This window comes from Sciurus carolinensis, chromosome 1 (genome assembly GCF_902686445.1).
Source record: "Sciurus carolinensis chromosome 1, mSciCar1.2, whole genome shotgun sequence".
NCBI lineage: Eukaryota > Metazoa > Chordata > Mammalia > Rodentia > Sciuridae > Sciurus > Sciurus carolinensis.
The window spans coordinates 97,862,426-97,889,835 of NC_062213.1; the positions used below are offsets into that span (position 1 = coordinate 97,862,426).

The 27,410-nt window shown below is 49.8% G+C and overlaps 2 protein-coding genes across 6 annotated transcripts in view; one reads left to right on the plus strand and one right to left on the minus strand.

Moving 5' to 3' along the window:
• Positions 1-1,729: 1,729 nt before the first annotated feature.
• On the plus strand, positions 1,730-16,633 carry Celf3 (CUGBP Elav-like family member 3). Of its 5 annotated transcripts, XM_047550891.1 has the most exons (14): positions 1,730-1,760; positions 2,527-2,632; positions 3,842-3,924; positions 9,246-9,294; positions 9,690-9,818; positions 9,952-10,031; positions 10,997-11,140; positions 11,298-11,439; positions 11,660-11,809; positions 12,192-12,257; positions 12,557-12,691; positions 12,989-13,132; positions 13,988-14,124; positions 15,779-16,632. In XM_047550891.1, exons 4-13 carry the CDS (start codon positions 9,246-9,248, stop codon positions 14,113-14,115), a joined length of 1,167 nt encoding a protein of 388 aa, XP_047406847.1. In that variant the 5' UTR covers positions 1,730-1,760; positions 2,527-2,632; positions 3,842-3,924; the 3' UTR covers positions 14,116-14,124; positions 15,779-16,632. The 5 variants fall into 5 exon arrangements, with proteins under 5 accessions (XP_047406847.1, XP_047406816.1, XP_047406829.1 ...); XM_047550860.1 differs by lacking the exon at positions 1,730-1,760 and having other exon boundaries at positions 1,864-2,632; positions 15,779-16,633; XM_047550873.1 differs by lacking the exon at positions 1,730-1,760 and having other exon boundaries at positions 1,864-2,632; positions 12,560-12,691; positions 15,779-16,633.
• Positions 16,634-21,185: 4,552 nt separating this feature from the next.
• The window catches only part of Snx27 (sorting nexin 27), a 79,281-nt gene continuing 73,056 nt past the window's right edge, over positions 21,186-27,410 (minus strand). The window contains exons 9-12 of the mRNA XM_047565912.1: positions 26,932-27,081; positions 26,469-26,597; positions 26,058-26,117; positions 21,186-25,022 (exon numbers count right to left, since the gene is read on the minus strand). Of these exons, the coding sequence (XP_047421868.1) occupies positions 24,975-25,022; positions 26,058-26,117; positions 26,469-26,597; positions 26,932-27,081 (387 nt within the window). The 3' untranslated portion in view covers positions 21,186-24,974. The remainder of the gene's footprint in view (positions 25,023-26,057; positions 26,118-26,468; positions 26,598-26,931; positions 27,082-27,410) is intronic.

Here is a 27,410-nt window from a genome sequence, read left to right on the forward strand (position 1 = left end):
AGGATGAGGGAGGATGGCAGGTGGTCAATACGGAATCAAGCAGTAGAAAGAAGGACTGTATCACCCAAGGTTTAAGTGAAGACAGAAGAGGAAGAAAGGTCATGCTTAACCACTGGCCCCATTTCCAAGAGGAATGTGTGATGTGGGAGTTAAATTCGAGGACACGGGAGTCAGACTGCCCAGGCTCCAATCTCAGCCAGACCTCTTTCTAGCTGCATGGCCTGCATGACCTTAGGCAAGTTATTTAATCGCTCTGTACCTTGGTTTCTTCATCTGTATTTGGAGATAATGATAGAATCCACATCTTAGGGCAGTGGTGAGGTTTTAATGAGCTAGAAAGTAAAACACACTTGGAATAATGCCTGGGACACTGTAAATGCCATGTAAGCACTGTTATTATTATTATTTCACTTCCAGAAGAGGAGACTGTCAGCCTCTGGGATTGGACTGGGACACATTTCAAAGATACAAGCACCGTTGTGAAGACATTAGCCCCACCCTGGGGTGAAGAAGGGAATGACAGGGGTGCAGGTGTTTTACAAAAGCTGTGAGTCCTTGTGGGCAAGCGCCTGTTTGGAAGCAAAGGCTGCCACTACTGAGACTCTGAGAGGGCCCAGTGAGTGGAGGGGCCAAGTTCCCTCCAGACCATGGAGTATACCAATCATGCCTAGAAGTAGAATTGTTTTGGGGGAATAATGGTCCCCAGATGTACTTCCCCACCACTCCTTTTTACTATCTGACAATTAGAGTGAGTCCCATTCAAGGAACTCAGTTGAAGAAAGAAGCAAAGGAAGGAGTAATTTGGCTTAGCTTCCCTAAAGGGGAGCTTGACAAGCTGTATTTCTTCCCATTGAAAGAATCAGGAGTCTACTCTTATCAGAGGTTCTTTGCATGAAGTGTTTGATAAGCACCTACTATGCTTGAGAAAGACACAGCGCTAGACATTGAGAACAGAAAAACACTGAATTAAACGGTGTCTTGGTCTTCAAGGAGCTTACAAGTGAGAGCTCCCACTGCCGCCTCCCTGCCCACACACTTATACACACAAACGCCCCAGAGGGAAAGAAGGGGGTGTCGGCAAATGCCAGAAAGCTACAGTTTTTCTTGGTTCCTTTTCTGGAAAATATACAATTCTCTTTCTGCCCTCATCTCCACCTGCTCTTCCTTTCTCCACCTCCCTTTCCTTTTTTCCTCTCTGGGTCCCTTCTGCTCTTTCCCCCCAGACTCTGCGACTTGCATCCCTCCCTATCCATGCCTCTCTCCCTCTCAACCCTCCCAACTGTTGTATCCGTGATTTCCTTTCTGTGGTTTCTTTCCTTGGATCCCCACTCTCGGGCTCCCAAATGCCAGGCTCCCCTCTCCCCACCCCCAGCTCCCATCTCCTGGGTCTTCTTTTCCAGCACCGGGGACAGCTCCAGCCCCCGGAACAATGGACCCCACCTTAGGGCTCCTCTATAAATTCTCCATCTTAGTGCCTTGCCCAACTCCTGATTGGGAGTAAGATGGGGGAAGGGTTGTTATCAACAGGACCAGCTGCTCTTCTGGGGGCGGGAAAGGAGTCAGGAAGGACGGAGATAGAAAGAGGGCGTGGCTCTTGCCTGGATTGTGCGTCCCTCTCCAGGGTAGAGAATTTGTTTTCTACCCCTGAGACTGACATCACTGATGTCAGGGGAAAGGAGGTGGGAGTGAGGAGGGGGGTGTGGAGGGGGGAGGTTTTTGTTGAGGAGAGCGCGGCCGGAGAGCAGAGCTCCGGGACCCAGGTGACCGGGAAAGCAGGCAGCCCCAGCGGCGGGAGCAGCCAGCAGCAGTCCAGGCCCGGGGACCGGGGTGGGGGTGGGAGGGGGGCTGAGGGGAGGACCTGAAGGGGGGCGGCAGGGCAAAAGGGACCCCCGGAGCCCTGCCGCCATCAGAGATCAAGCATCTGGCATCATTCGGACCCAGCAGAAGGATCAGCCACAGGGGAGGTGTCCTCCCAGGGGAAGCCAACAAGAGATCTACCTGCCCCACATCAGGAGTGGGCCCCCCTCACTGACGCTGCTGGCAACCATATCAGGCCCCTAACCCCTCAGTCTCCTCCCCAACGCCCTCCTCAGGCCCTTTCCCCCACCTTCAGCTCTCATCTCCACCCCCAGTTCCCAGCCCTCTAAGTCCCAGCACCCCTACTACGACCTAACCCTCTTGGTCTTGGCCACACTGACCCCCATCCTGGGATATTTGCCAGATCTCTGGGAGGGAGATCGTTTGTTTGGGCTATGCCCCCTGGTGGCATGACAGTGTCCGCCTAGACCCCTGACCCCTAGCCCTCAACTCCCTGAGCCTCCTTTGTGTGAAGAGCTGCTCCTCTGCTCAGCAGTGTGGTTGGGGGCCAAAGGGAAAGCCAGCCCAGGCGGGGCCCCCGGCCCCCACCACTTGCCTCCTTGTTGGGCAGCTCCCCTGGCTTTTGGGCCTCTCCCTGCTCCCCTCGGCCCCTCCTCGTGGGCCGCCCCAATGAAGGAACCGGATGCCATCAAGCTGTTTGTGGGGCAGATCCCGAGGCATCTGGAGGAAAAGGACCTGAAACCCATCTTCGAGCAGTTTGGTCGGATCTTCGAGCTGACTGTCATCAAGGACAAGTACACCGGGCTGCACAAGGGTGAGGGGTCAGACTTGGCTGGAGAGGTGGCAGGGGTGGACTGGGAGGTTGGGAGGAAGGGAGAAGCCAGGCTGGAGGAATGGAGTGATTGGAAAGGGCTGATATGGAGGGAGAGGTGCCCAGAGGCTGGGGACTGTGGATGGAGAAGGTGGAAGAGAACTCAGCTGGAGTGACCAAGGGACTCTAGGATGGAGGACTTGAGGGGTGCTCTTTTGGGTGAAGAGTTTTCAAGAGGCTGCAAAAGCATGAACCCCAGAGATGGAAGGGGTGTCGATATTGTGGATGAATTCAAGAAAGAATGAAGGGACAAGAGAGCTGGTTTGGTAGTTGAGGAGCTGGACAGGTGTGTGTGTGTGTGTGTGTGTGTGTGTGTGTGTGTGTGGTGGGCAGGACTGAGAATCTGGGTAGCTTGAGATAATGTTGGGACAGGGTCAGGACACAGAATCAGGTACCTAGGCTTAAGTGTGGAGATGACCTGGGCAGGGCAGCCCCAGGACTGAAGTGAGGGACCTGAGAAGTAGGGCATGGAGGATAGGTTGGTGAGGGTCTGAGTAGTGCAGGGGGACTTAGAAAGTTAAGAGGGAGGACACCCCTGACGTCTCTCCGAGGACTGTGTGCTAAGCAGGGTTGACCCCAGGGTTAGGACTTGGAGAGCTCCAATCACTGGGGATAGGAGGGCCACACTACCTCCCTCCCATCACTGGGCTCAGAGAAAATGCACTTCCGGCTAACTATTCTTCCCTTTCCTTCTCTGTTCCACTCTCCACCCTGTACCTGCCTCCCCTGGAATTAGGGAGACATGAGAAAATAGGGAAAACAGGAGAGGAGAGGGGTGATGATGGCCAAGATGGAGGGAAGAAAAGGCAAAGGAGAGAGGGAAAAGGAGAGCAGATTAGAGAGAACCAGGCTATGAGTATTCGTCTGGGGATCACAGGCCACCCCAAGCCCCATCTCCTAACAGCCCAGCACCCTCCCTTGTCCATCTCACCAGCATTTAGAGCTCCAGGTCTCTGTCCCACTTCTGAGACAGAATGTCTGCCCCCTCTGATACAGAATGTCTACCCCCTCAGAGACCTCCCTGTCCCAGCAGGCAGAAGATGACAAATGGGAAACTCTCCCCAGTCCTCAGTCTTATGTGGGGAGCCTGTTAGGGAGGGGAGACCAGGACTCATTCCCCCATCCTGTCTCTCTGCCCCTGCCCCTCCTCAGGATGTGCCTTCCTGACATACTGTGCCCGCGATTCAGCCCTGAAGGCCCAGAGTGCCCTGCACGAACAGAAGACGCTTCCAGGGGTGAGTTCCATACTTTGCAGGGCCAGGAGGCTGAGAAGGGTCTTTGAGGTGGCAAGGAATTCACCACCCACACACTGAGCAGATTTCCCACCTCCTATCATCACCAGGAAATTCCTCTTTTTAGTGTCTACCTTTCTTACTGCAGATGCATGCATTTTTCTCTTCTTACCTGGAGAGAAGGAAAAGAACCATTAGCAGAGTAAAGGAGTAAATAAACGTGACCTTTCTTTTCCGAGGAGCAGATGCAGCCCCTCCCCCACTTCCCAACCTGCCCACGGACCATGCTAGAGGGAAGACTTAGCTGGTGGGAGGTGTGGGGAGAAGACTCTGTACACCATGGAGCAAGCACAGGTCAGGCTGAACAGGAGGCACCCAGGCACTCTTGTGGCTCTGGAGAGTCAGCCTGGGGGGTTGTGAGATGGGGGAAGGGTGCTGCTGTCCTGAAGATAGGCAGCAGGGGGTCTGCTGAATTGGCAACCTAGTACTAGTTTCTGAATTCAGACACACTCCCCTTGGGTCTCCAAGAAAGAGCCTTGGGAACAGAGGCACAGAGCAAGGCCTGAACATGAGGATGCGGGTAGTAGGCAAGTGCAGGGATTGTATCATTGTGGGGAATCAGGCCTGACCCTGCCAAGTGTGCCCAGGGAGGCTGGGATGGCTCTGATGTGGCCATCCCACAGGTCACATCTCTTTGTTTCTTCTTCTCAGTCAGCCTTGCAGACTGTCCCAAGCTTGGGCTGACAACTGAGGTTAGGAATAAAGACTCTCAGACTGCGCCCCCACCACATACCAACTCAATGGAACTGAAGGGAAAGGAGCCCCCATTCCCTTTTGCTCTCTGTCTTCTTCTGTTTTCTCCCAGACTATGATCCCAGGAAGTACTTCCTGAGATCTAACTCCACCCCTGCTCTCAGCAAACATTTGCTCAGCACAGTCTGGGTGCTGGAGACACATCTGTCCTAGCCTTTATTCCTTCCCAACGTGGGAAGCAGAGAATGGTGCTGAGCAACCATCTCTTCCTGGGAAGGAAACAGACAAAACAGATAGGGGCGGGCAGAACAGGATCCAGGAAAATTAGAACTATTTTAACCACTCCCAACTTCAAACCCTGGAGAGCTCCTCCCTGGTCTCCAACACCTTAGCCTTGCTGGGAAGGTAAACCCAACTGCCCCTCCCCCAACCATCTTATCCTACTCAGTAGCAAGAACAGCCATCACCCCACAGAGTAGAGGACCCATGCACACGTGTGTGAGCAAGCTCCAGGATCCAGGGTGAGAGTGTGTTCATGCACGCACACATGTGAGCAACCAACAGGCCAGATGTGTGGGGGTGTAGGCAACACATAAGCCTGGTCCCCAGTGAGTCCCATCTTTCCTTTCCCTCCCTTTTCTGAAGGCCCCTGTCATATCAACAGTTTTCATATCCATTGCCATTTGTCTTTTCCTGTTGTCTCCCCATTTCAGAGTCTCTGCAGAAACCAGAGGGGGGTCAAGGGAAAAAAGAGAAAGAAAAGGAGACCAAAGTGGGGAGTTGGATGAGAGATAGCCAGGGGTCGGTATGAGTCCCAAGGGTGGATCCTGCCGCTAGGGGTATCTACCCTGCATCCAGGACACAAAGAGGTGCTGTCTTTCCTTCTTGAGGCCCCAGGGTTGGGGATGAGGGAAAAGGGAGCCCAGGTTAATGATTGTCTAGCCCTGCTCCAGAGCTTCCAGGTGACACAGAGTTCCCACACTGGCCATCGCCATAGGGGACAGAATCCAGAGGGATCTGACAGCTTCCAATAGGAGATAAGGTGTTCCATTCTCCCACAGACATGCCTCTATGCTAGGGGTTTGGGGGAGCCGACCCAAGGCATTCAAGGCAAGCAGATGTCTGCAAGCAAGTCCTACCTGACCCTTTGTACCCTCTTGGTTCCTTTCTCCTGCCATCTGCCTTCTCCCTTAGACAATTTGTGTGTGTGTGTGTGTGTGTGTGTGTGTGTGTGTGTGTGTGTGTACAGTGTGTCAAGTTGCTACATGATTCTGTTGGGGAGTTCTTCCTATTCTGTAATCTCCAAGCCCTCCTATTGCAGATCCCCCTCCTGCTCAGTACTGTGGATTGACCCCAGGGGCACTCTACCACTGAGCCACATCCCCCAACCCTATTTTATATTTTATTTAGAGAAAGGGTCTCACTGGGGGCTGGGGAGATAGCTCAGTTGGTAGAGTGCTTGCCTTGCAAGCACAAGACCCTGGGTTCAATCCCCAGCACCGCAAAAAAAAAAAAGAAAAAAAAAAAAAAAAAGGAAAGGGTCTCACTGAGTTGCTTAGCACCTCACTTTTGCTGAAGCTGGCTTTGAACTGGAGATCCTCCTGCCACAGCCTCCTGAGCTTCTGGGATTATAGGTGTGCACCACAGTGCCCAACCCTTGCTCCCCATCTTTATTACCCCCAAATCTAGAAGGTGCTACCATATTAGAGTAGTGTTTTGGGCTGCATAGAGGAAGAGTGGGAGTTGTGTCTATGACTATCAAGCCCTACTTCCTGTTCTCTCCACCAAAAGTTCCCAGGGGCTGCTCTGCTCCAGGTCCCTGAATGGGTCCTGTGAGCCAGGTGTTGTCTCCTGGAGGCAGTTGCGTGAAGGATGCCTCTGTCTGTCCTCTTCTTTCCCCTCCACTCTGCACTGAAATCCCACTCTGCAGACCAGGGCCTTCCCTGTCAGCTTGCTGCTGGGAAAGTGGGCTAGGGCTTCACCTGTGAGTGGTCCAGGACACAGGGAACAAGTGTGGAACCAGGAGTGGCAAGGCTTGCACTCTCAAAATAATTAGATTTTGTGGGAACAATGAGCTCTTCTTGAAAAGGGGGCTTTGCTCTTGGTGAGAAGGATGGGGACTTAAAATGATCCTGTTGGAGGCAGCTCAGGGATTCCTGGTTGGGGTATAAATTGACCCTTCCTCTTTGGGAGGCCCTGGGGAGGGCTTATCACCTGGTAGATGGTAGCTAGGGAAGAGGCGCCTGCCTGGTTGCCAGGTAAACAGGGCACAGCTGGACTCAGGGGAGGGGGCAGGTGTGCCAGAGCTGAGCTAACAAAGCCTGAGCTTCCCACAGGAAGTGCTAGGCCAGGAAGAAGGAGGCTGGAAATGGGCACTGGGGGCATGGAGAGAGTCTGTGAGGGTGTGGAGGAGTCTTCGTCACCATGGTCCATGCTGTGGCCTATGCACTAGTATGTGTCTTTGTGTGAATCCACATCAGCTGTGATATTTATTGCTGTGCTATTTTTGTTCCTGCAAGTCTATGCAGGGAGGGAACCACATCCTTTCTCTCTAGGTCCCAGGTTCCCCAACTCCAACCAGAACGGTAAATCCCTAAGGGCCTGTTGGGAAGGGGTTAGTGCCAAGCATAAGAATCCCCCTGTGCTGAGCCTCTGGTGGGGTGAGCTGAGGCTGTGCCAAGGTATCTGTGAGGAAATTTCCTGACTGTTTTGGTTACAGTGCAGGAGAGGAAGAGGTGAATGACCATGAACCCCCTGAGCTTCTGACTCCAGCCCTTGCCTTCACACACACACACACACACACACACACACACACTCCTAAGGAGATTGAACCTCAGATGGGATAATCCCAGATTGGTGGGAGATAAAGCTGGGGGCATGTTGGCTGGAGGATTTGTGGACTGTGACCTCCCCCCCACCAGCTGCTCTCAGATCCAGAGATCTGGGTGTTGGGCCTGGGGCAGGAGTGCCATTTGAGGTGGGGTTTAGATTTGATCCAAGGCTGTGAATACCTAACTAGCAGAGTGCCAGGCATGATCTAGTACATGGGTTCAGCGTAAGAAGGTGCAGGGGGGGTAGCTGTCATTTCTGCATTTTGGGTTGAGTGATTCCACACAAAGTCTCCGATTGCTAGGGCATCAGAGCTGTAGGGAACCTGACTAAAGACCACCTGGTCTGCCCCCTTGTTTTTCAGATGAAGAAGTTGATAGTCAGAGGAAAGAGTGACTGGACAGATCCAAGGTCATACAGCTAGTGAATTGCAGGGCTGGTCCATCAACTCAGGTCTCCTAACCCATAGTCCCACCCTCAGAATGCAAATGAACAGTTTGTTTAATTTTAATTGTGTTTATTTATTGGTCACTGGAACTAGGACTGCCCCACCATCAGATGAATGAGGGGGGACAGGTGTGATCCCAGTGGTCACAGTCCTCAGACACTGTATGCTGAATCCTCCATTTCCGGTTCCTACAATGCTCCCCACCCTGCTTAAGGAAAACAACCTGTGGGAGTCATTTCCAAGTCCTCTCACCAGACAGACATGGAGAGTGGAACTAGGAATTTCTCCATTCCCAATGAAGACTGAACAAAGGGAGATACTGCCGGGTCAGGGAGAGGGTAGAGCTCTGGAGGACTTCTGAGCCAGGGAGAATTGCGAAGGAGCACGGGACATCCTCTGTTCTTTTAGAGCTGTCTCCTCTATCTAGACAGCAAGGATTAGCTCTGGAGGAGGGAGGCAGGAGAAGGGACAGTATGGCCCCTACAGGGCTTTCTCTGCACACCTCCCTCCAGGACCAGGAAGCTTTCCTGGCCCCTCCCCCACCTCCCAGCCCCCACCAAATCCTCCACCCCCAGCATACCCTGTTCCCACCCCCCCACACTCCTTCTCCGGGTGTGTGGAGCAGCAGAAGTGATGACGTCACCACGGTCGCCAGGGCGACGGGGACGGATAAATCAGGCTGAGTGGGCGGTTGCCATGGTGCGCATTCTCCGTTGCCACGGAGACTGGGCATCTGCTCCCTTTGTGCTGCCCGAGTGCCTTCCCCCTGGGGTCAAGGGGTGTAGGGGGGCAGAAAGAGAAGCAGACACACCTCCAGGGGTCAGAAGGAAGTCTGGGCCTTTCTGGGGTCTCCCTCAGTCTAGAGTCCTCCTTGGGGGCTTCTCCATGGGGCGGCCTGTGTTGCTCCTACTTTGTAGAAGGGAAGCAGTTCTTGTTGAATAGCCCCTTGGTTGGATATTGTCTCAGGACCTGAGTCCTATGGATGGATCCCCTTCTCCCCTAAGAAGAGTAGCACCTAATCCCAGTCTAGGCATCTGGGACCAACCTGAGCCAGTGTGCCCCATGAACATCTTCCTGGTCATCCTCTCTCTCTACTGCCTCTAATCCCCTCAGGTCCTAATCCTAGACAAGATTAGGCCTTGCTCTTGATGCCCATGGGAAACTTAGAGGGTTGGGGAAAACTGCCTGGGTCTAGGGCTTGCTCCCTTCAGCCTCTCTGTAGGTCCTGGCACAGGGAGGGCTCTTGGGAGTTCAGAGGAGGTCCCTAGAGTCTGCCTTCTCTTCTCTTCTTCAGATGAACAGGCCCATCCAGGTCAAGCCAGCCGACAGCGAGAGTCGAGGAGGTAGGTTCTGCACGTTTAGACTCCATACCTCTCTTTCCCACCCCCGGGCCCACGGCTTGGAGGAGATGAGGGGAAGCCTTTCTCGAGGAAGAAAGTCTGATCATTCTGAAGAGTTCCCAGTCAAGATGGAGATAGGAGTCATTGATGGAGATTTGGCCCTCAGTAGAGATGGCAATACTGAGGCTCAGGGGAGTGCAAGTTTTTCAGAACTGATGAGAATTCTATGGAACTGTCCCCTACTCCCCAGTCATCACCCACTTCACACCCTAGAACCATTGGTCCCCAGGGTGAGAGAAGTAGTTGGCAGGAGCTCCAGAGATGAGAGGAAGGTGAAGGGGCTGGGCAAGCACCCAGGAAGCCTGAGCATGTCCTTCCTCCTGTGCCCTACCCCCCAGAAGATCGGAAGCTCTTTGTGGGGATGCTAGGGAAGCAGCAGACAGATGAAGACGTCCGGAAGATGTTCGAGCCATTCGGGACCATAGACGAGTGCACTGTGCTCCGGGGACCAGATGGCACCAGCAAAGGTAGTCACCCGTTGTCCATTTCCCCAGAGGCCCTCAAGCCTTCCTGCCCCTCCCTGCTGGTTTCTTATCAATAGAACTCCGGTGGGGGCCTTGAGGCAGGTGCTCAACCCCTCTCTTCTTTATTTCCACCTAGGCTGCGCCTTCGTGAAGTTCCAGACCCATGCTGAGGCTCAGGCCGCCATCAACACCCTCCACAGCAGCCGGACCCTGCCTGTGAGCCCCACTCCCTTCCCCACAGGCCTCCCCTTCCCACCAGGCCCTGGCACAAAGGGGCAGTCCACTCAAGATAAGACTCTCCATTTATTTGAAAAGAATGTTCTGGCAGAAAAACCAAACCTTTTATGGTCATCTGTCAAATAACATTTCCCCACCTCTCCTCTCCTATACCTACTTCATCTTCAGTCCAAACTCCCTCACCCTCCATTCCTCAACCCTTCCAGCCTCTTGCATCCCTTTCTGAAGCCCCATGCATGTTGATTCTGATGCCTGCACATTAGAGCTGGGTCAACTGAGTACATTCTGGGCACTCCCCAGCCAAACAAACCTCCAAAACAACTATCCAGCTCTGAGGGTTGTGTGCATCCCATAACTGGCAGTTCTCTCTAGTGGAGGTTGGGCAAACCTTGAGCAGGGGCTCAGTGGAGAAGAGACAGCATGGGATAGAGAACCATATTAGGTGACCCCAGGCTCCTTCAGCTCTAAAGCCTACGATTCTACAACAATCCTTGCAAATGTCCCAGTGTGTTTTTATTCAGCTCTGGCTGGTGTTAAAATCTGAGGCCATATCCACTGAGCACGCCGTGAGGAACAGGCTGTGGGGGCAGGAGTTGCACAAGGGAGGTGGGGCAAGATTAAACTTGCTGTGGCTCTTCCACCAAGGGGAAGATTTCCAGCTCAGAACCCTCACAGAGAAGCCAGTGATGCCTTTCCATACCAGTAGGCCTTTCACTTTTCCAGCACATGTCTTCACATTCCTCAATTCTTTCTAACCTTTTGCACATCCTAGCACAGGGGAAGGGTAGAATTAGAATCTCCCCATTTGACATGGACAGAATGGTGGCTTCTGTCCCAAAGACACCAGTGCATGAGGGTGGGACTTGAGGCCAGGTGCTGAGGGCCCCTGAGGAAGAGAGGTGCTGACTCTCTTTCTCTGACCTGCATGTGGGGCCCATGCCCAGGGTGCCTCCTCCAGCCTGGTGGTGAAGTTTGCTGACACAGAGAAGGAGCGAGGTCTCCGTCGAATGCAGCAGGTGGCCACCCAGCTGGGCATGTTCAGCCCCATCGCCCTCCAGTTTGGAGCCTACAGCGCCTACACCCAGGCCGTAAGCACTGCCCCTTTCCTGGACCTGGCCCATCCCCATGTCTCTCCTGGCCCCTGTGTCCTGCCCCCCATCTTCCCAACACACTAAGACCCATGTCTCAAGAGTTAGGCCAGGGTGCAGGAGACCTGGCCCTACTCTCATTTCCTCATCTCTCCAGCTGATGCAGCAGCAGGCGGCCCTGGTAGCGGCTCACAGTGCCTACCTCAGCCCCATGGCCACCATGGCTGCCGTGCAGATGCAGCACATGGCTGCCATCAATGCCAATGGCCTCATCGCCACTCCCATCACCCCGTCCTCAGGTGAGACTTGTGCAGACAATGCTGGGCTAGGCATAAACAGGGCAAGACCAGGGAACTATAGCATGGTAGTGGGGGAAGGGGAGACGATGGGGTCCAGGAGGGGCTCTAGGGTCAGAGAATAGCTTGCTTGCTCCTATCTGCCCTCAGACTTGCTGACTAGTTCTCTGCATCTGTGTGTGTCTGCTTCTCTGCTCTGCCTCTGTCGCTTTCTCCTCCCCAGGAACCAGCACCCCTCCTGCCATCGCTGCCACGCCTGTCTCTGCCATCCCGGCTGCCCTGGGCGTCAACGGCTACAGCCCGGTGCCCACCCAGCCCACTGGGCAGCCTGCCCCTGATGCTCTGTATCCCAACGGGGTTCATCCCTACCCAGGTGGGGCCCTCTGCCTGCCCAGACTGCCCCAGATCCATCCAAGCCACCTTTCCTGTCCTGGCAGTCATGCCACACCTTCCCTCTCTAGCCTCAGGGTTCGAGGGGCTTTGTCAGGCTCTTTCACCCTGAGCAGGGATGCTCTTGTTCTTGGCCAGGGAAGCTGAGGCTTAGAGAATTGAAATGATTCAACTCATCCAGGGTTGTAGGCCAGTCAGACTCAAGTCCTCCCCTCTCTCTGGACCACGTGCATTACCCCTTCTCACCTCACACCCCACATCCAGATGAGGCTCCCCTCCCCACTGCCCAGTCTCTGCTCAGAGAGGTGCTGGTGGGGCTCCTGCTGTGTGCCAGGCCCACTCAAAGTCCCTGCTGCTCTCCTCAGCCCAGAGCCCCGCAGCCCCTGTGGACCCCCTGCAGCAGGCCTACGCAGGGATGCAGCATTATACAGGTGAGGCTCCTTACACAGGCCCCTGCCCAGGCGGGAGGGATGACAAGAGGAGAAGAGGCCCGGACAGTGGATCTGGGCTTCTCGGCTCTCTGCCGACTACCCTCTTCAGACTTTTCTGACAAGCCTCACCCATTAGGATGGATCTTGAGGGGAAGCACACTCAAGGGCGGAGGGAGTTCCTTTCCTGACCATCTCTCTGTGCTGTGGATTCCATTGGCCTGGGCTAGGGGGAGGGAGACAGGTCTGGCTGGGAGGAGTCAGGGGAGCCCCATTAGCTCTCTCTGTTCTCCCCACCCCAGCAGCCTACCCAGCGGCCTACAGCCTAGTTGCGCCTGCGTTCCCGCAGCCTCCAGCCCTGGTCGCCCAGCAGCCTCCACCACCGCCTCAACAGCAGCAGCAGCAACAACAGCAGCAGCAGCAGCAGCAACGAGAAGGTGCCAGCCCTGGGCAGGGTCCTCATAGCCACAAGCCTATGGGATATGAATGTCCTCGTTGTGGTCTCAGGGACTTCTGATTACCCTATTGCCAAACCCAGCTCCTGCCCATGTTGTGGGGTTGAAAACAAGTGGGGAAGAGGTAGCTGGAGCCCCCTGGCCCAGCTACTGGTGGCCCAGCTACTGGGAGCTAAGATTGGCGGGTCCTCCTGGGATCTGCTTTCCCCAGGACCTCTGTTGCTTAAGTCTACATCTCCCAAACACTGAGCTCTTCCTTCGGTCTCTGCTGCCACCCAGGCCCTGATGGCTGTAACATCTTCATCTACCACCTGCCCCAGGAGTTCACGGACTCAGAGATCCTCCAGATGTTTGTCCCCTTTGGCCATGTCATCTCAGCCAAAGTCTTTGTTGACCGGGCTACCAATCAGAGCAAATGTTTTGGTAAGAATATGATGATCCAAAAGACGAAGTATAGACATTTCGTTGTTGTTCCAGGCCAGTCAGACTCAAGTCCTCCCCTGTCTCTGGACCACGTGCATTATCCCTTCTCACCCCACACCCCACACCCAGAAACTCTACATTAGAACAAGGTCTGATACAACTGAAAGCATTATGGTCACAATAGACCCTGTATTTGACATCCCGCATATCCAAGGGCATGACAGAACCATCTTTGACACACACAAATCCCATATGAGTTGCTGCCCGAGTTCATCTCTTCCTGTAGAAAATCACAGCTTCATTTTTCTTATTAGGACCAGCCTTGGCCAGAAATATAGCTCAGAGGTAGAGTGGGTGCTTCGCATGTGTGAGGCCCTGGGTTTGATCCTGGGCATATACATACACAAAAATTCCACCCTGCCAAATTCATGCTTGATGAAGTCAAATAGGCTCAGTCTAGGGATGTTTTTTTTTTTTCAAAAGGAAGTAGCTTTTAGTTACTTCACATCTTTGAAAGTCTGCTCCAGGGACCTTGTTTCGAAAGCCATGTAGGGTCTGGAAATGACAGTTTTCAAAAGGTCATTTTAGACATATTCAGGTTGAGGAAGAGGTCACCCTGCAAATAATGCTGGAAAGAGTGTCCTTGTTCTATGAGTGATGGGATTGGGATAATGCATTCAACCCATCAATCAACATATTCTTTCTGAATGCCTTCTATGTGCCAAGCAGTATTCTAGGCATTAGGGAGACCTAGAGGAAATAGGGTAGTTCTAGAAAACTGAAGAAAAAGCCCTATCCCTGAGCACAGGAAAGGGAGGTGGGGCCGGGCTGGGCCTTATGCCCCTCTCACCTCAGGCTTTGTGAGTTTCGACAATCCGGCCAGTGCCCAGGCTGCCATCCAGGCCATGAATGGTTTCCAGATCGGCATGAAGCGCCTCAAAGTCCAGCTAAAGCGGCCTAAGGATGCCAACCGGCCCTACTGAGAGCCCCAGGTGGGTGCTGCTTCTGTCTTTTGCCCTCCCTTTCCAACCCCCACACATCGCAGCCAGGGCCCTCATGTGTACCACCCATCCCTTCCTCTACCATCCTCAGGGGTGCCCACTCCCATCCCTACTCCTGACTCTGGGCACGAGAAGCTGGAATCTGGGAAACTCCCTCAGCTATTGTTCAGTCATCTATCTCTCATGTTCTCTCTTTCACTCCCTCACACGCACACATACACACACACATATGCACACTCCACGTGAGCCCAGAAGGAACCAAGTCTGTATCTATCTGTGTCCACCCCACATCTTCCACGATATCTGTTCTCGTTTGTCTGATCAGTGTCCACGTGTCTGTGTGTCTCTTGCTTTCTGGTTTTCCTTTGGGTTGGATGGAATTAGGAGAGCAGGTGTGGGGGAGCAGGGGTTTGTTTTAGAGTACTGGAGGGTCCTAGAATTGCTGGTTTCTGGAATCTCTGTTCTCCTGATGGCGGAAACACCAGGACCCCATTGCCCTGATGTCCAGGTGATTTCCATACATAGCAGTGGACCCTGCACCCGTGGGGCCAGGAGAAAGCACAGGACAGACCGGGGGAGCTCAAACTGCAGGCCTCTTGGGAGTCACTTTGGTTTAGGTGGAGGTGGTTGGAATGTTGCATTACCTGTAAATTTCACTTATCAGACCCCTTCCACCCTACTGTCGGCCAGCATCCCAACCTCAGGGCCACAGATCTGTGTGCCTTGGTTATTTTTGTGTTGTTTAATCTCCTTTGGACTAAACCCTGAAAAAAAAAAAACACAACCCAAGAACAATACCCACGTTTTCTGTTTCTCCCCTTTCCCCCCCAATCCTGGCTGCTTAACTCCCCCCACCCTGGGGGGCCCCCCAGCCCAGGGCCCGTGTCCATTGTCGGCTGAAGCCCCCATCCCCGGACCCCTGCTCCGGGCCCCTGTAAGTTGCATGGAACGAGCGTGTTGTCTTTGGAGCCAAATGTTTGTTATTTGGGGAGGGGCCGTGGAGGGAAGCGCCCCCCAGCCCAGGGACAGGGCCGGGGGCAGCTCGCGGGATGTGCTTGGTCAACAGTGGTTGGTGACTGTGGTCTGTGTTCTGTGCATTTCTCTCTTGCTTTTTTGTTCCTTTCCAAAAGGAATGAGAACACTGCTTAGAGGCTGGGGGCAGTCTCACCCCATGAGACTCCATCCCTAAGTCCAATCCTGGGTCCACTCTGGCCTTCTTGCGGATGCTCCCTCTCTCTTTCCAGGTGTCTGTCTGTCTCATACATGCACCTCCTTCTCCCTTCTCTTAGTTCTCTATGCCTGCCTGTTTGTTGTCTCATTTCTTTACCTTTCTCCCTTCTAGGTCTCTGCCTCTCTTCCAGTCCTTATTTTTCTCTTGGGCTGTTTGACTATTTCCTTCCTGATAGCCTTTGGTTTCTATATTGTTCAACTCCCTTCCTCCCCAACTCCTCTGTTCCTGGCCTTTGCTCTCATGGCTGGGGAGGCCAGATGGTTCCATTTGGAATGAGGCCTTTCTGATGACCTGCCTTCCTCAGGCAGCCCCATCTTAGATGCCACCCACCCCAGCCACCTCCCTTTCCCCAGAGCCTGTGACCAGCACTGCTGGTCATCTTCCCCATGCTTCACATGTTTCCTTCCTCCACAGGTCTGGAGATACCAGAGGAAGGGGCGCCTCACACCCTCTTCCCACAACTGGCTCCGGCCCTATCTGCACATCTGCCCTGGGCCTTGATTGGGCTCTGGGGCAAAAGCTGCTTCATGGCCCTGGGGGCACAGGACACTGGCCCACTCCTACTACCCCGCCTCTCTGAAGGGCCGTGGCTTTGCTTCCCTGGCTCCAAGGGCCTATTTCCTCCCAGGTGCCCTTTTGGCCTTTGCGAGGGAGCAAGGAATAGGATGGAAGGTTCCAGGGTATCTGCCTTCTGCTAGGACTCCTGTGATGGGCCTTCTGTGCCCAGTGTTCATACTTGCCTCCCCACCCAGTGGGCCTGTTCTAGCTGTGAAGGCCCAGGGTGGGCAGCGGGCCTCCCATACACTCCCCAAGCCCACCCTCACCCCAGCCTCTTCCCCGCAATAGGGGCTTCTCAGAAGCTGGTCTCACACTCCCCTCCACCCTCAGCTAGAGGTAGGATATCCCTGAATCCCGGGCTCCCAGCCCTAAAACTCACTGCCTCCCCCAAGGGCCCCCTCCAAGGAGGGTGTGGGGGAGCCCTGAGGGCTGCCTCTCCGCCAGTCAGCCACAGAGACCCTCCTCCTTTCACGAGGAAAAGACCTCCCCCTGAACCCCTAAAAATGTTTACAGTCTCTGCTGGCCCCCTCCATGTAAATACCACGACCACCCGTGCGTTATCCAGCCCGCCCGGCCCAGCCCGGTCGCTGCCATCTCTCTTTCTGGGAGTTTAGACAATTTTGCCCTTGGATTTTTTTCTCACTCTCTTGATTTCTCCCTTTGCTTTTGGGGGGTAACTGGGTATTTGGGAGGAGGGGTGTGGGGAGGGCTAAAGGGGTTTATTACCTGATCATTTTCTTTAGGAAGAGGTTTTAGGGAAAAGAAAATGGGGTGGGGGTGGGAGTGGTAAGGGGAGACTGGGGAGTCAGTTTCAGACAGTTCTCTATGCTTAACTTATTTATTTATTGCATTTTACTTTTAAAGAGTTGGTCTTTTCTGTCTAAATAAAGAAAAAAGTTTAAAAGCATCAAATAAGAGTCTTGGAAGGTTGAGGGTAGGGGATTGGATGGGGAGGGAGGGAGGTAAAGAGAATGAAGTTCGGGAGAAGAACCTGTCCAGGAGCGCGACCCTGCTTGAGCAGTGTCCAGGCCTTGTTTGTGGCTTCATGCTTCTGTTCTTCCACCCTGCTGTGGGGCTTAATTCTGTAATGTTCTGTGGAATTGGACACAGGGAGAAGGCATCTTGGGAACCCTGTACCCAGCCACATCGCTCTGAAGGCTGGGGAATTGGAGTCTTACATTCTGAACCTCTATTTCTGCATCGCCGTGTGTTAACCACCATCGTGTGTGATTCTGTTCTAGGTCCTTAATGTGCATTTCTTCATTTAGCCTCCCAAGAACCCCATGAGGCAGGATATAATTTTACAGACAGGGAAAGGGAGGTTTTGAAGGTTAACTATCTTACCCAGAGCCACAAAGCCAATAAGGAAAGGCTATAGGTAGACTACAGGTACCATGATGCTGTCTCCTCACCTGTTCTCTGGACTGAGGCAAAGATTCCAAGAAGTGTGGAGCAGGCTGTTGCAGTGACCTCCATCCAGTAGAGGGTAGACTCTATAAGCTCTAAGTTCCTTCCAATTCAGATCTTTCTCTGTGCATCTCTTTAGGGCTGGGCTCAGGAGGATTACACAGGTGTAGCCTTTGACTTCATGGCACATGGGTCACTTGGCTAGTAGGCAGCAACCTGCTCACCTTCCAGCTCTGCTCTGGCCTTAGGCCAGAGTTGTTTGGTGAAAATACCACAGGATTAAATCCCCACAACTCACCTCACTTCTGCCTCCTCTTTACAGTGCTTCAGACGAAGTATATTTAAAAAGAGAAGCAGAAGGTAAAGTACTATGGAGACAGATCTGTGGATGTGGTTTCAGGGGGAAAAAACCCAGTACTTGGGTTGGTAGAGATCAATGATGGGATCTTTCAGTAGAATCTTAGCCTAGTTCATGACATCTAAAAATCTCAAACAGTAGTGTGTGTGTGTGTGTGTGTGTGTGTGTGTGTGTGTGTTGTCAGAGATGGGAAGAAGCCTAAGAAGAGGACCAGCAGGAGTTGGTATTTAGTATTTATGAATTTATCCTTGAGCTGTCTCAGTTTCAGCAGCTTGTGAGTCAGAACAGAAAGATGAAAGGTAGGTTTTAGACCAAGAGCCTCTCCCAGAGAAACTGTCTGGTGGGCTTTCTCCTGGGATACAGGTGTGTAGGTGGGGTGTTACACTAGGGAGTCCTCTCCTTCCGCCTGTCTTTCCCAAGCTCAGGCAGTGCTGAGGTGTGGCAGCCCCTCACACAAACACAGTGACTACCTTTATTGTCTGTTTGTTCTTTTATGACAATCAAGCTATGTTCAAATATTAATAACATAAAAAGCAGGAAAATAACTTCTCGAGGCAGAAGAGTAGAACTGGCATGTTAATAACAGGGATAGGGGAAAGTTTCAGTTGTAGAAATGAAAACACATTTAGGCAGACTGAGGTTAGGCAGACTAAGGTGATAAAACCATGGAGGGGGTGCGCAAGGGAAAGCCCTGAACAATTTCTTCAATGTGTTCTCATTCCCCTTTCTATATTTTTAGGGCTTTGAAATGTATACACAGAACAGAGGTGTCTCCATTTCCTTTGGGGTTGGACCCTGCTGGCTTGAGAGCCATGGCCTCTTTTCAGAGTTTCCTTTGTCTTTTAATTCTCTTGCTAAAATTTCAAAGTCTTTCTCAGGTTTGGCTTACAGTATTTGAGACTGAAGGAACTCCCTTTCATAGCCAAGCCTCCTTCTCTTCTCCAAATCTGAGAACTTCCACTGCAGAGACCCAAACTCCCGTTTCTAATAAAACCCTGTCTTCTGACCCCTTTCTGTTTTCCTAAGGACTCAGCTTCCTCATAATTGGAGTTTCTCTCCAATATACTGCAATCTTTCACCCGCCTTATAAAAAGGTGTTATGTGTTCAGCTATATGTTCCTAAACTGAATTTCCTCCTGAACTAAATTTTGTTATTACCTTTTCTCAATGTACCCACTAGAGCCTAAATTTGGGTTCCCCTTTCACTCACATTTCATATCCAATCCAGCTGCAAAGCCTCAGCTAGGTCCATGTCCAAATCACTGCTTGTTCACCACTGTATCCCTATCACCCTGGACAGTGTCCAGAACACTACTATTATAGGTATGTGCCACTGCAAGGTGCTTAGGAAATAATTAAATGATGGCTAACATCTGTACTGGATTTCCCACCCATGCCTAAATAGTCCAAGGCTAAAACAGTTTCTCCCCAAAAGTCTCGACTCTTAAATATTTCTATATTTAGTCATACAGACATAAAACCTTTGGAGTCTTTTGCTTCTCTCATTATAAATAAATTCCATGTTATTAAATCATGAAAGGTTTTACTTTCCCATTTTTTCTTATTTATTTCCTTCCAATTATCCACTCCTTCTACTTATTAGCTGCAACTGATAAAAAAACAAAACTTTGTCTCTCTTCTTTTCCTCTTCCCCCACCCCCTCTCCCTCCTCATACCTCCCTGGCACCAAGGTTCTCCTAAGTTCTTACTTTTCACTTCATTCCTACACATGGTCTAAGCTCTGTTCAAATAGGACTGCTTGGAGTTCTCCAGACAAACCTGATTCTTTTTCACCCTCTTTTCTTTCTTTCTTTCTTTTGGGGGGGACTGAACCCAAGGGCTGATTTAACCACTGAGCCACATTCTCAGCCCTTTTTTGAGACAGGGTCTCGCTAAATTGCTGAGGGCCTCACTAGGTTGCTGAGACTGCCCTCAAACTTGCAATCAATCCTCCTGCTTTGGCCTCCCTAGTTGCTGGGATTACAGGTGTGTGGCACACACCTGGACCCTCTTCTGTTTTCATTCCGTCACTACAGTGTCAGACACATAACCATTCAACAAATGTTTGCTGGATGGCTCCTTGATGAAATGCTGCTCATGTTAAATGATTCACCTAAACACTACTTTGGTCACGAAGACTTCCTTTATGCCCTCTTCCACACATCTCTTGACCTCCTTTTCTAGTCCTTACATCAATCTGAAACCTGCCCCTGTGCATTATGGTCATTCGTGAATGTTTCATTCCTCTGAGGCTTCAAGTGAGCAGAATGTTTTTCTTTGCTTTTGTATCTGTTGTTGTTTCTTAATATAATGCCCAGTACATGGTAGATATTTAATAAAGGTTTGTTGACCTTAACCTCTATAATTCTAATTCTGTAATCCCACTTTCTACTTCTTTCCTTGTTAAATTTTTTTCCCATTTACATAGTAATATTTATCAGATTCCAAATATTCAATGCCTGGGTACATAAGACCCTGAAAGTCAAAGAAAATGTCAAACTGAAAGCCAGGTACAGTGACACAGGCCTGTAATCCCAGTGATTTGGAAGGCTGAGGCAGGAGTATCACAAGTTGGAAGCCAGTCTCAGCAACTTATGATGCCCTAAGCAACTTTGACCTTGTCTCAAAATTTAAAAAAACAAAACAAAATGAAACTCAGTGGTAAAGCACCAGGTTCAATTCCCAGTAATCCCCACCCCCAAAATAGGTAATATCAAACTGCTCCTTACTCTTATGGTAAGTATCAAAAGTACATGGTCAGGGATTATAAAAATAATATTAAATGAAGATTATAGAAACAATAAAAATGTCTGATCCACTACAAATGCTTTTCAGAGCAGGTTCAGTTCATAAACTAATACACAGAGAGGAGCAGGAGCCAACACCCAAAACATCTCGGTAAAAGCAAAAGGCATCAGGACTACCCTCATTATCAGGAAGGTGGGCAGAAAGGGGGATACAACCACCCCAAGTGCCTAGTATTTTACAAGCATTCATTAAGGGTGATGTGTACTTTTCAGTTCAGATCCCCAGGAGAAAAATCTTCCTGAGCTCCTTGAAAAATGAAAAAGTCTTTAAGGGTTGCTGGGGTGGAATAGGATGGGGTGGGGCGGCCAGTGCTAAAATCTATCCCAAGGGCTCTGCCAGGTCTTATCTGTATTCAGTTGGGAAGGGAGTCCTGTGAATCACAGGATTTTGTGTAGACTGGCAGACAGGAGGGGCAAGCTCAATCAACTCTGAGAACTGAAAGAAAAAAGGAATTTTCAAAGGATCTACTGGGAACAGAACTGCAAATCAGGGACCTCCTTGGCTTCTCTTTGTCCCACTCTCCTTCATGCCCTGCCTTCCAAAGACTGCCCCACTAGTTATCGGGTTAGATAAAAACTGGTTAGACGTTCCTTCTCATTTTCAAATTGACCACGCTAAACTCAAATCTCAAAGGTCCTTCTTCCCTCTTCCCACACAACCCAAAGGATTTGTAGTCTAGGAAACCAAAGAATTGTTTCATCAATAAATCAATTTATTTAAAAGAATATGTTACAATTAATTACACTAAGTGACATTACCAAACAATTTTAGAGTGGTTAGCTCTAGAACAAGGAATGAAAGAAACACTGTTAGCCATTATGTGTCTGTGTATTTTCTCTTCACATTTCTTAAATCACAAATAAAAAATACAAGATACTGCAGTGAAAATACAATTAGAGTTTCTCTCAAATAAATTAAAAGTGTGCATGGCCTGGGAAAAACCGAAGCCCAGCTCACCAGCTTAAAATGGGCATAAAATAAAATTGGTGTCCAAGTTTAGCAGTTGGCCAAGTACCCCCCACCCCATGTCACTCCCCTGTTTGGTTCTGTTCCTCCCCACAGCCCTAAGCTCCCACACACCCTGGATTATTGCTGAGGAGTGAGTTGCTGCTGTCTTGCTATGAAAGAGGACTGGCATGATGTGCTCAGGTTTAGGGGAAAAGGAAGACAGCAGTTAAAACTAGAAGATGGAGGGCTACAGAAGCACTCCCCTGCCTGTGTTCTCCTCACTTCCTTCTCTGAGTGTTCAGTCACATCAACCCCCATCAAAGGAAGCCAGTGTGATCCAGTGAGGCTGGTAAAGGAGCAGTAGTGTGCTCAGGTCTACTGCTGAGCCAGTCCAGCCAGACAGCGTGATGTAGAGGGAGGGAGAGCACAGTGGTCCTCCACGTCTGGAGACTTCAGGTCAGCTAGCACACAGTTCCTTTCAAGAAAACTGCCTCTAAGGAGCTAGGCCTACAAGTTGGCAAATTCTGAGATGAGAGAGAAAGTGTCACCTCCTGTCAGTGCCCTATTTTGCTGTTCCAAGCACTGGGTCTGGAGCTTCAAAAGGGGATAACCCAAAGCTACTGGCCTGGGTAACTAAAGAACTAAATGGGCCAGGCATGAGGATGTTGGAATATTTAGCTAATTCCTCCCTGAGAGCTCTGTCCAGGCTTAGGAGCTGCCCTGAGCACACACGTATCTGTACCTGTGCTGAGCTTAGGCCTAGGGCAAGGGGAGGGCAGAAAAATGGAGAATAGAATAAAAATATAAAGAGCAGAAGCTCAAAGCATGGCCCAAGGGAACTTTTCTACAGGGACAGGTTTCTCAGGGCCTACAATTTCTGCTGTTCCATAAAAAGCTCTGAGTTTTTGCCCCAGAGGAGCAACCCAGTAAGGAGGGAAACCAGGAAGATCCTGTGGTTCGGCTGGGGTGAAGCTGGGGGAGGGGGAATCCCATTTCCCAGAGACAAATTGCAAAAAAAGACTGGGTAGACACCTCCCTGGGCAGAAGCCAGGGCTAAGAGAAATAGCAGGGATTAGAGAAAGGAAGTGCAGGGGAAGGGGGAAGTAGAGTCACACCTAACACTGCTTCATGCAAAGAAGGGTTCAATCCTATGGACCTCCACAGCCACAGTGACCTCTGCCTCCATCACTGGAGGCCTGATGTGCGTGAAAGATAAAGTGCCATCCAAAGGCCTCCCTCCTTCCCACCTGCTTGCTGCAGCTGGGTGCTTTGTTTTTAGACAGCCCTAAGTATAGGCCAACAGATTTTGCCAACAGGCTAACTATCTGTGAGGCCCTCCACCCAACCTCCACAGAACCAAGTGAATGCTAGTCAGAAAGGGAACATGGCACTATCTGCCCACTCTGAGGGACCTCCAAATCCCTGTCTCAATGGGAGGTCAGCATTCAGGCTGACAAACAGACTCTCGGTTTGTTCATTCCTTTCCCACTATGAGGAAGTAGGGGTGCATTGCTGCTATTTTTACAGTTTAAACAAAGCTGGTGTCAAAAGCCTCTTCAGCATCTTGAAGTGGAAATAAACATATCTTCTTTTAGGGTCCGTTGGCTCTTTATTAAATTCATTTAAGCCAAAAGGAATCAATTCTATATTAAAGCCTTCAGATCATTGAGTACCCTCTGCAACTTAAAACATTCAGCATTCTTATGTTTTGTACCCTGATTCCACCTGGGTTTGGAGAAGGGGAGGAAGACATGATATCCTGTATACATCCACACCTCCCTGGGGCAAGTGGCTGCCAGGATAACAGGGTGAGAGGGAAGGAAAAGTGACCTCACAATGATCAGTAAAAACAAGTTACAAAAGAGAAACTTCAAATCGCCCCATACTGCTCAGTGCAGCTGACTACAACCAATTCTGACTACTTCCCTGGCAGACAAAGCAGAGGATGTCATCCTGTGGAGGTTTTTATTTGGAAGGTAAAGAAGAGGGGGAAACGAAGAAGACTCAAAGATGTGTTTCAGTTGCATCTGAACCTGACTTAGTGTTTCTCACTCAATAGTATAGAGCTCAGGATAGAGTATAGAGCTGAGACTGTTACCCTGCTTATCAGCCCTGGCTTCCAATCCTGGGATCTAGCTCTTAAGTCTCAAAAGGTCTAACTGCAAAATCAGATGAGGAACCTAGAGGGACAAAAAGGTTTTCCTTCCAAGGTGGAAGTAAAAGGTGGTGATCCAACCCAAAGCTACCATAATACCATGCCTTCCTGGGTTCTTAGCTGGCTTAGAGAGGCCATGGTATTGGCACAGACCACAGACCCATTCCAACTTTCCCTTAAGGCCTTGAAGATATTGTCAGATCCCTCCCCAACACTGCTGCTTAAGGAAGTTACAAAGAATGTAACAGTTATGGGTCATTTTCAGAAGGAATGGAGCAGGTAAAACCTTTGTACATGTGGCATCACTTCCTTCCTTTTCCCTCTGTAAGTCCAACCTTCATGCCTAAGGTATCTGCTTCACCTCTGGTCACTGATACCCTCCCTGCTGCAGAGAAGGTTGGATTTCAGGTTCCTGTGGCATCAACTTCCTGAGTCCATGCTCAACTCTGCTCTGGGCTAGTTAAGGGAAAGCATATGAATTGCCCTAGGGAAGCAGAAAAGAGATGCAGAATGGGCTTAAAAGCCATGAATGGGAGAGACATGGACCAGGAAAACTGCCCTGGAATGAAGAGATCACATCAAGTTTTTAGACTCTCCCTGCAGATCTGTAGCCTTGCTGTCGTAGAAAAACACACCTCTTTCTCCTCCCCAGCACCTTCTTAGAAGATAAAGACACTATGCTCCTTGCTCCTCAGACTCTATGGCAACCCATGAGCCAGAAACTGTACTCGATACAAAAAAGGGGGGGAAAAAACCCAAGCAGGTTGTAAACTTTTCGAGTCCTTCACGAGGAGAGGTATTTTCCCTGTAATTTTTTTTTTCCTTTTTAAAGTTTGTTTCAAAATAAAGAGAGCAAGAGAGAGGTCATGAATTCTAGTGAAAGGTGTGTAAAAACACAAGCTAAAAAAGGTACTGCCATCAATATGAAATTTTAAAAGAAATATATATATATGTATATACGTGCAGCTAATTTGTGTATATATAATTTTTTTACATACATACATATATATGTCTGAACAGTGCAAATGGATGAAGTTCATAGTTCCAGTTTTAAAAATATAGTACAAGGAGAGTCTGTTGATATGAGGCCCAGGTGAAAGGATAAAGATACCTTTGGCGAGTTGGTTGGGCTTATTTCTTTTCCTGTCTTAACTCAGTGGATTTCTGGTACTGACCAATCTATTATTGTTCTCTACCAGCTCAATTCCAGATACATTAAATTCAGAGGGAGTTATTAATAACATTTAGTTTAGGGCTTTTGAATATAATGACTTTTTTCCTTTTTCTCTTCTTTTGTGTTAATGGTTACTCTGTCTGACATGGGAGACGAAAAGGATAAGAGGAAGGGGACGAGAAGGGAAGGGGATAAGGGAAGGCTAGGTGGCTACATCCCTCTGCTGTGACCTTGCCATCTGGAAAATGTTCTGAAAGGAAAAAGAGAAAAGAGTTATTGGGGAAGCTACATCTCCTCCAATCTTGAGACAATCTTCAACAGAAACTAAAATGATATATGACTGGATGACTCCATCTGCTTGGCCTCTTCCCCTAATACATCTTCCCATCTAGAATCACAGACTTTTAGAACCAGAAGGCCCTTGATTATTAATCATCTGGCTCAATTTTCCTGTTTTACAGAAGAGAAAACTCAGATCTAAGGTTCAATTTTCCTATTTTATAGAAAAGAAAACTCAGATCTAAGGAGATTACTCAAAATTATAGAAAAAAGAGCTAGGAGAAAACCTAGATATGAGTCCCAGAATCCAATGTTCATTTTGCTATATGAAGAATATAAACTTTCAGATTCTGATTTAACCTCCTGATTGTGTTTTTCTTTGAGAACAGTAGCTAATTTTTAGGTTTGTTTTTGTATTTTTTTTTTTCTTTTTGGTGGTGGTGGTGGGGATCGAACCCATAGCCTTGCATATGTAAGGCAAGTGCTCTACCACTGAGCTGAATCTCCAGTCCCTACCTACTTATAATATTTTAAATTCTGCTATAGTACTGACACCTACAGACAGTAGTAGCAAAAACTTTCCCCCTGCATACACATTCTTTGTTCATGTAGAAAGACTCTATCATGACTCATCCAGTCAATGAAATCTGAGGACAGCTGCCCTTCTGGGTCAGGAACAACATGGAAGGTGATTTGATTAAAAGCAAAATGAAACAAAACAGGAAGAAGAGAGTCCATGAAGTCATGAGAGATGGAAGAGCCTGTAGCCAACATCCACCCTCTAGACAAGGGAAGAAGGAGGGCTTTTTTGCATAGCCCATTCACCATCCAGAAGCCAGCCTTGCTGGAAGAATGTTCTGGCTCACATGAGATAACCAGTCTCTAACTAATATTCCTAGAAAGACAGAAATGGAGGTGAGGGTCCTGCATATTTGCCCATGGGCCTATAAATTTTAAATAAACAAACAAGAAAAAAGAAGTTAATTCAAGGATTTTTTAGAATTACCTCTTTTCTCCACTTGAGCTCGCAGAACACCCTCTCGAAGCATTCATGCATGTAATTGAACTAGGGGAAAAAAAAAACCAGCAATACTTACTACTTCTCAGAGCCAGTCACCCCATCTTCCAAACCCACTCAGTCTAGAGAAAACCCTGACAATACCACAAACCCCCAGGCCTGGTCATCTTCTGTTCTCCAGCTCCTCCTAGTGGTAACTCTGTGAGTCAAGTGGGATGTGAAACTGCTGATTCTGATAGGGCCTCAAGGAAATATGGGCTGAACCTGGGGCTCTAGAATTCAAAAAGGTTTCCATCTCAAGAAAACTCTGTGTCTTTCTGTCTGTCTCTCTGTCTCTCTCTTCATTTATATATTTACCAGCCTACTTTCCCTGAGTATGCTTCCCCATCTCCCACTCACATATGGTGTGAAGATTTTAACCCATCGGGGCTTCTTCTCTGCTCGTGCATATTCAAAACAGAATGCCATGCCTTCTTCATCCGTATCCCATCGCTGCATCTCATCCCATTCAAACGCTATTACTTGGTTCTGGACAATCAAGAACAAGAGAGTAAGGACTACAGTTTGAGTTTGAGAATGCTGGGAGCTGAGGTTAGGCGGGGGGCAGGGGGTCTGAGCTAGGTAGCAGAAGAGAAATAAATGGAGATGGCTGCAGCATTTGGAGGATCAGACAGTGACAAAAGAATAATGTCAGTGCAGAGGTAGCCAATGAAGTTAAGGAACAGTGTGGATCCAGTGCCTATTTATTGACCCCAATCAAAACACCATTTGGATTTCATTTTCCTCACAAAGAGGAACTAAAACATAGCAAGCGAGTGAATCCATCTGCAGTGCTCCAAGCCCCAGTTCATGCTAAACTCACTTCTGGCTGTCCTTCTTCAGTGCAGGCATGCAGCTTAAAGTGCGTGATGCTGATGGCTGTGATAACGTGCCCCTTCCTCCTGGAGTCACAGGCACAGTGGGGGAAAATAATTTCATTGTAGCCCTCACAAGTTCTTAGCATGTTGAGGTACTAGGCAAAAAGGAAGGGGAAACAGTATTATTATGAAACTGAAGCACAGAACAGAGCTGCTGAGAAAAGCAAGAGAAGGAACAAATCTCACCCAACAACCCAAAGACCTGCCCTCTCGTCTTATATTTCTCCCTCAGTCGGGAAAGGACTCCACCACAATCCTTTACTCACTCCCAGTTTCTGCCTCCATACTTCCAATTCTTTTCTCTCTACTTAAAGACATGTAAGTAAAAGACAAAAAGAGACACTGTCATCAAGACCCCCAAAGCTAGAAAGTACTTCACAACACCATTTAGTCTGGTTCTCTATTTTCCTAAGGGATGGGAATC

Excerpts from the sequence above, each read along its gene's own strand:
- Celf3 (XM_047550860.1), top strand. The coding sequence starts at position 2,488 with ATGAAGGAACCGGATGCCATCAAGCTGTTTGTGGGGCAGATCCCGAGG. Across the intron at positions 2,633-3,841 it reads GTACACCGGGCTGCACAAGG|GATGTGCCTTCCTGACATAC; the intron begins GTGAGGGGTCAG and ends GCCCCTCCTCAG. Across the intron at positions 11,440-11,659 it reads TCCCATCACCCCGTCCTCAG|GAACCAGCACCCCTCCTGCC; the intron begins GTGAGACTTGTG and ends TCTCCTCCCCAG.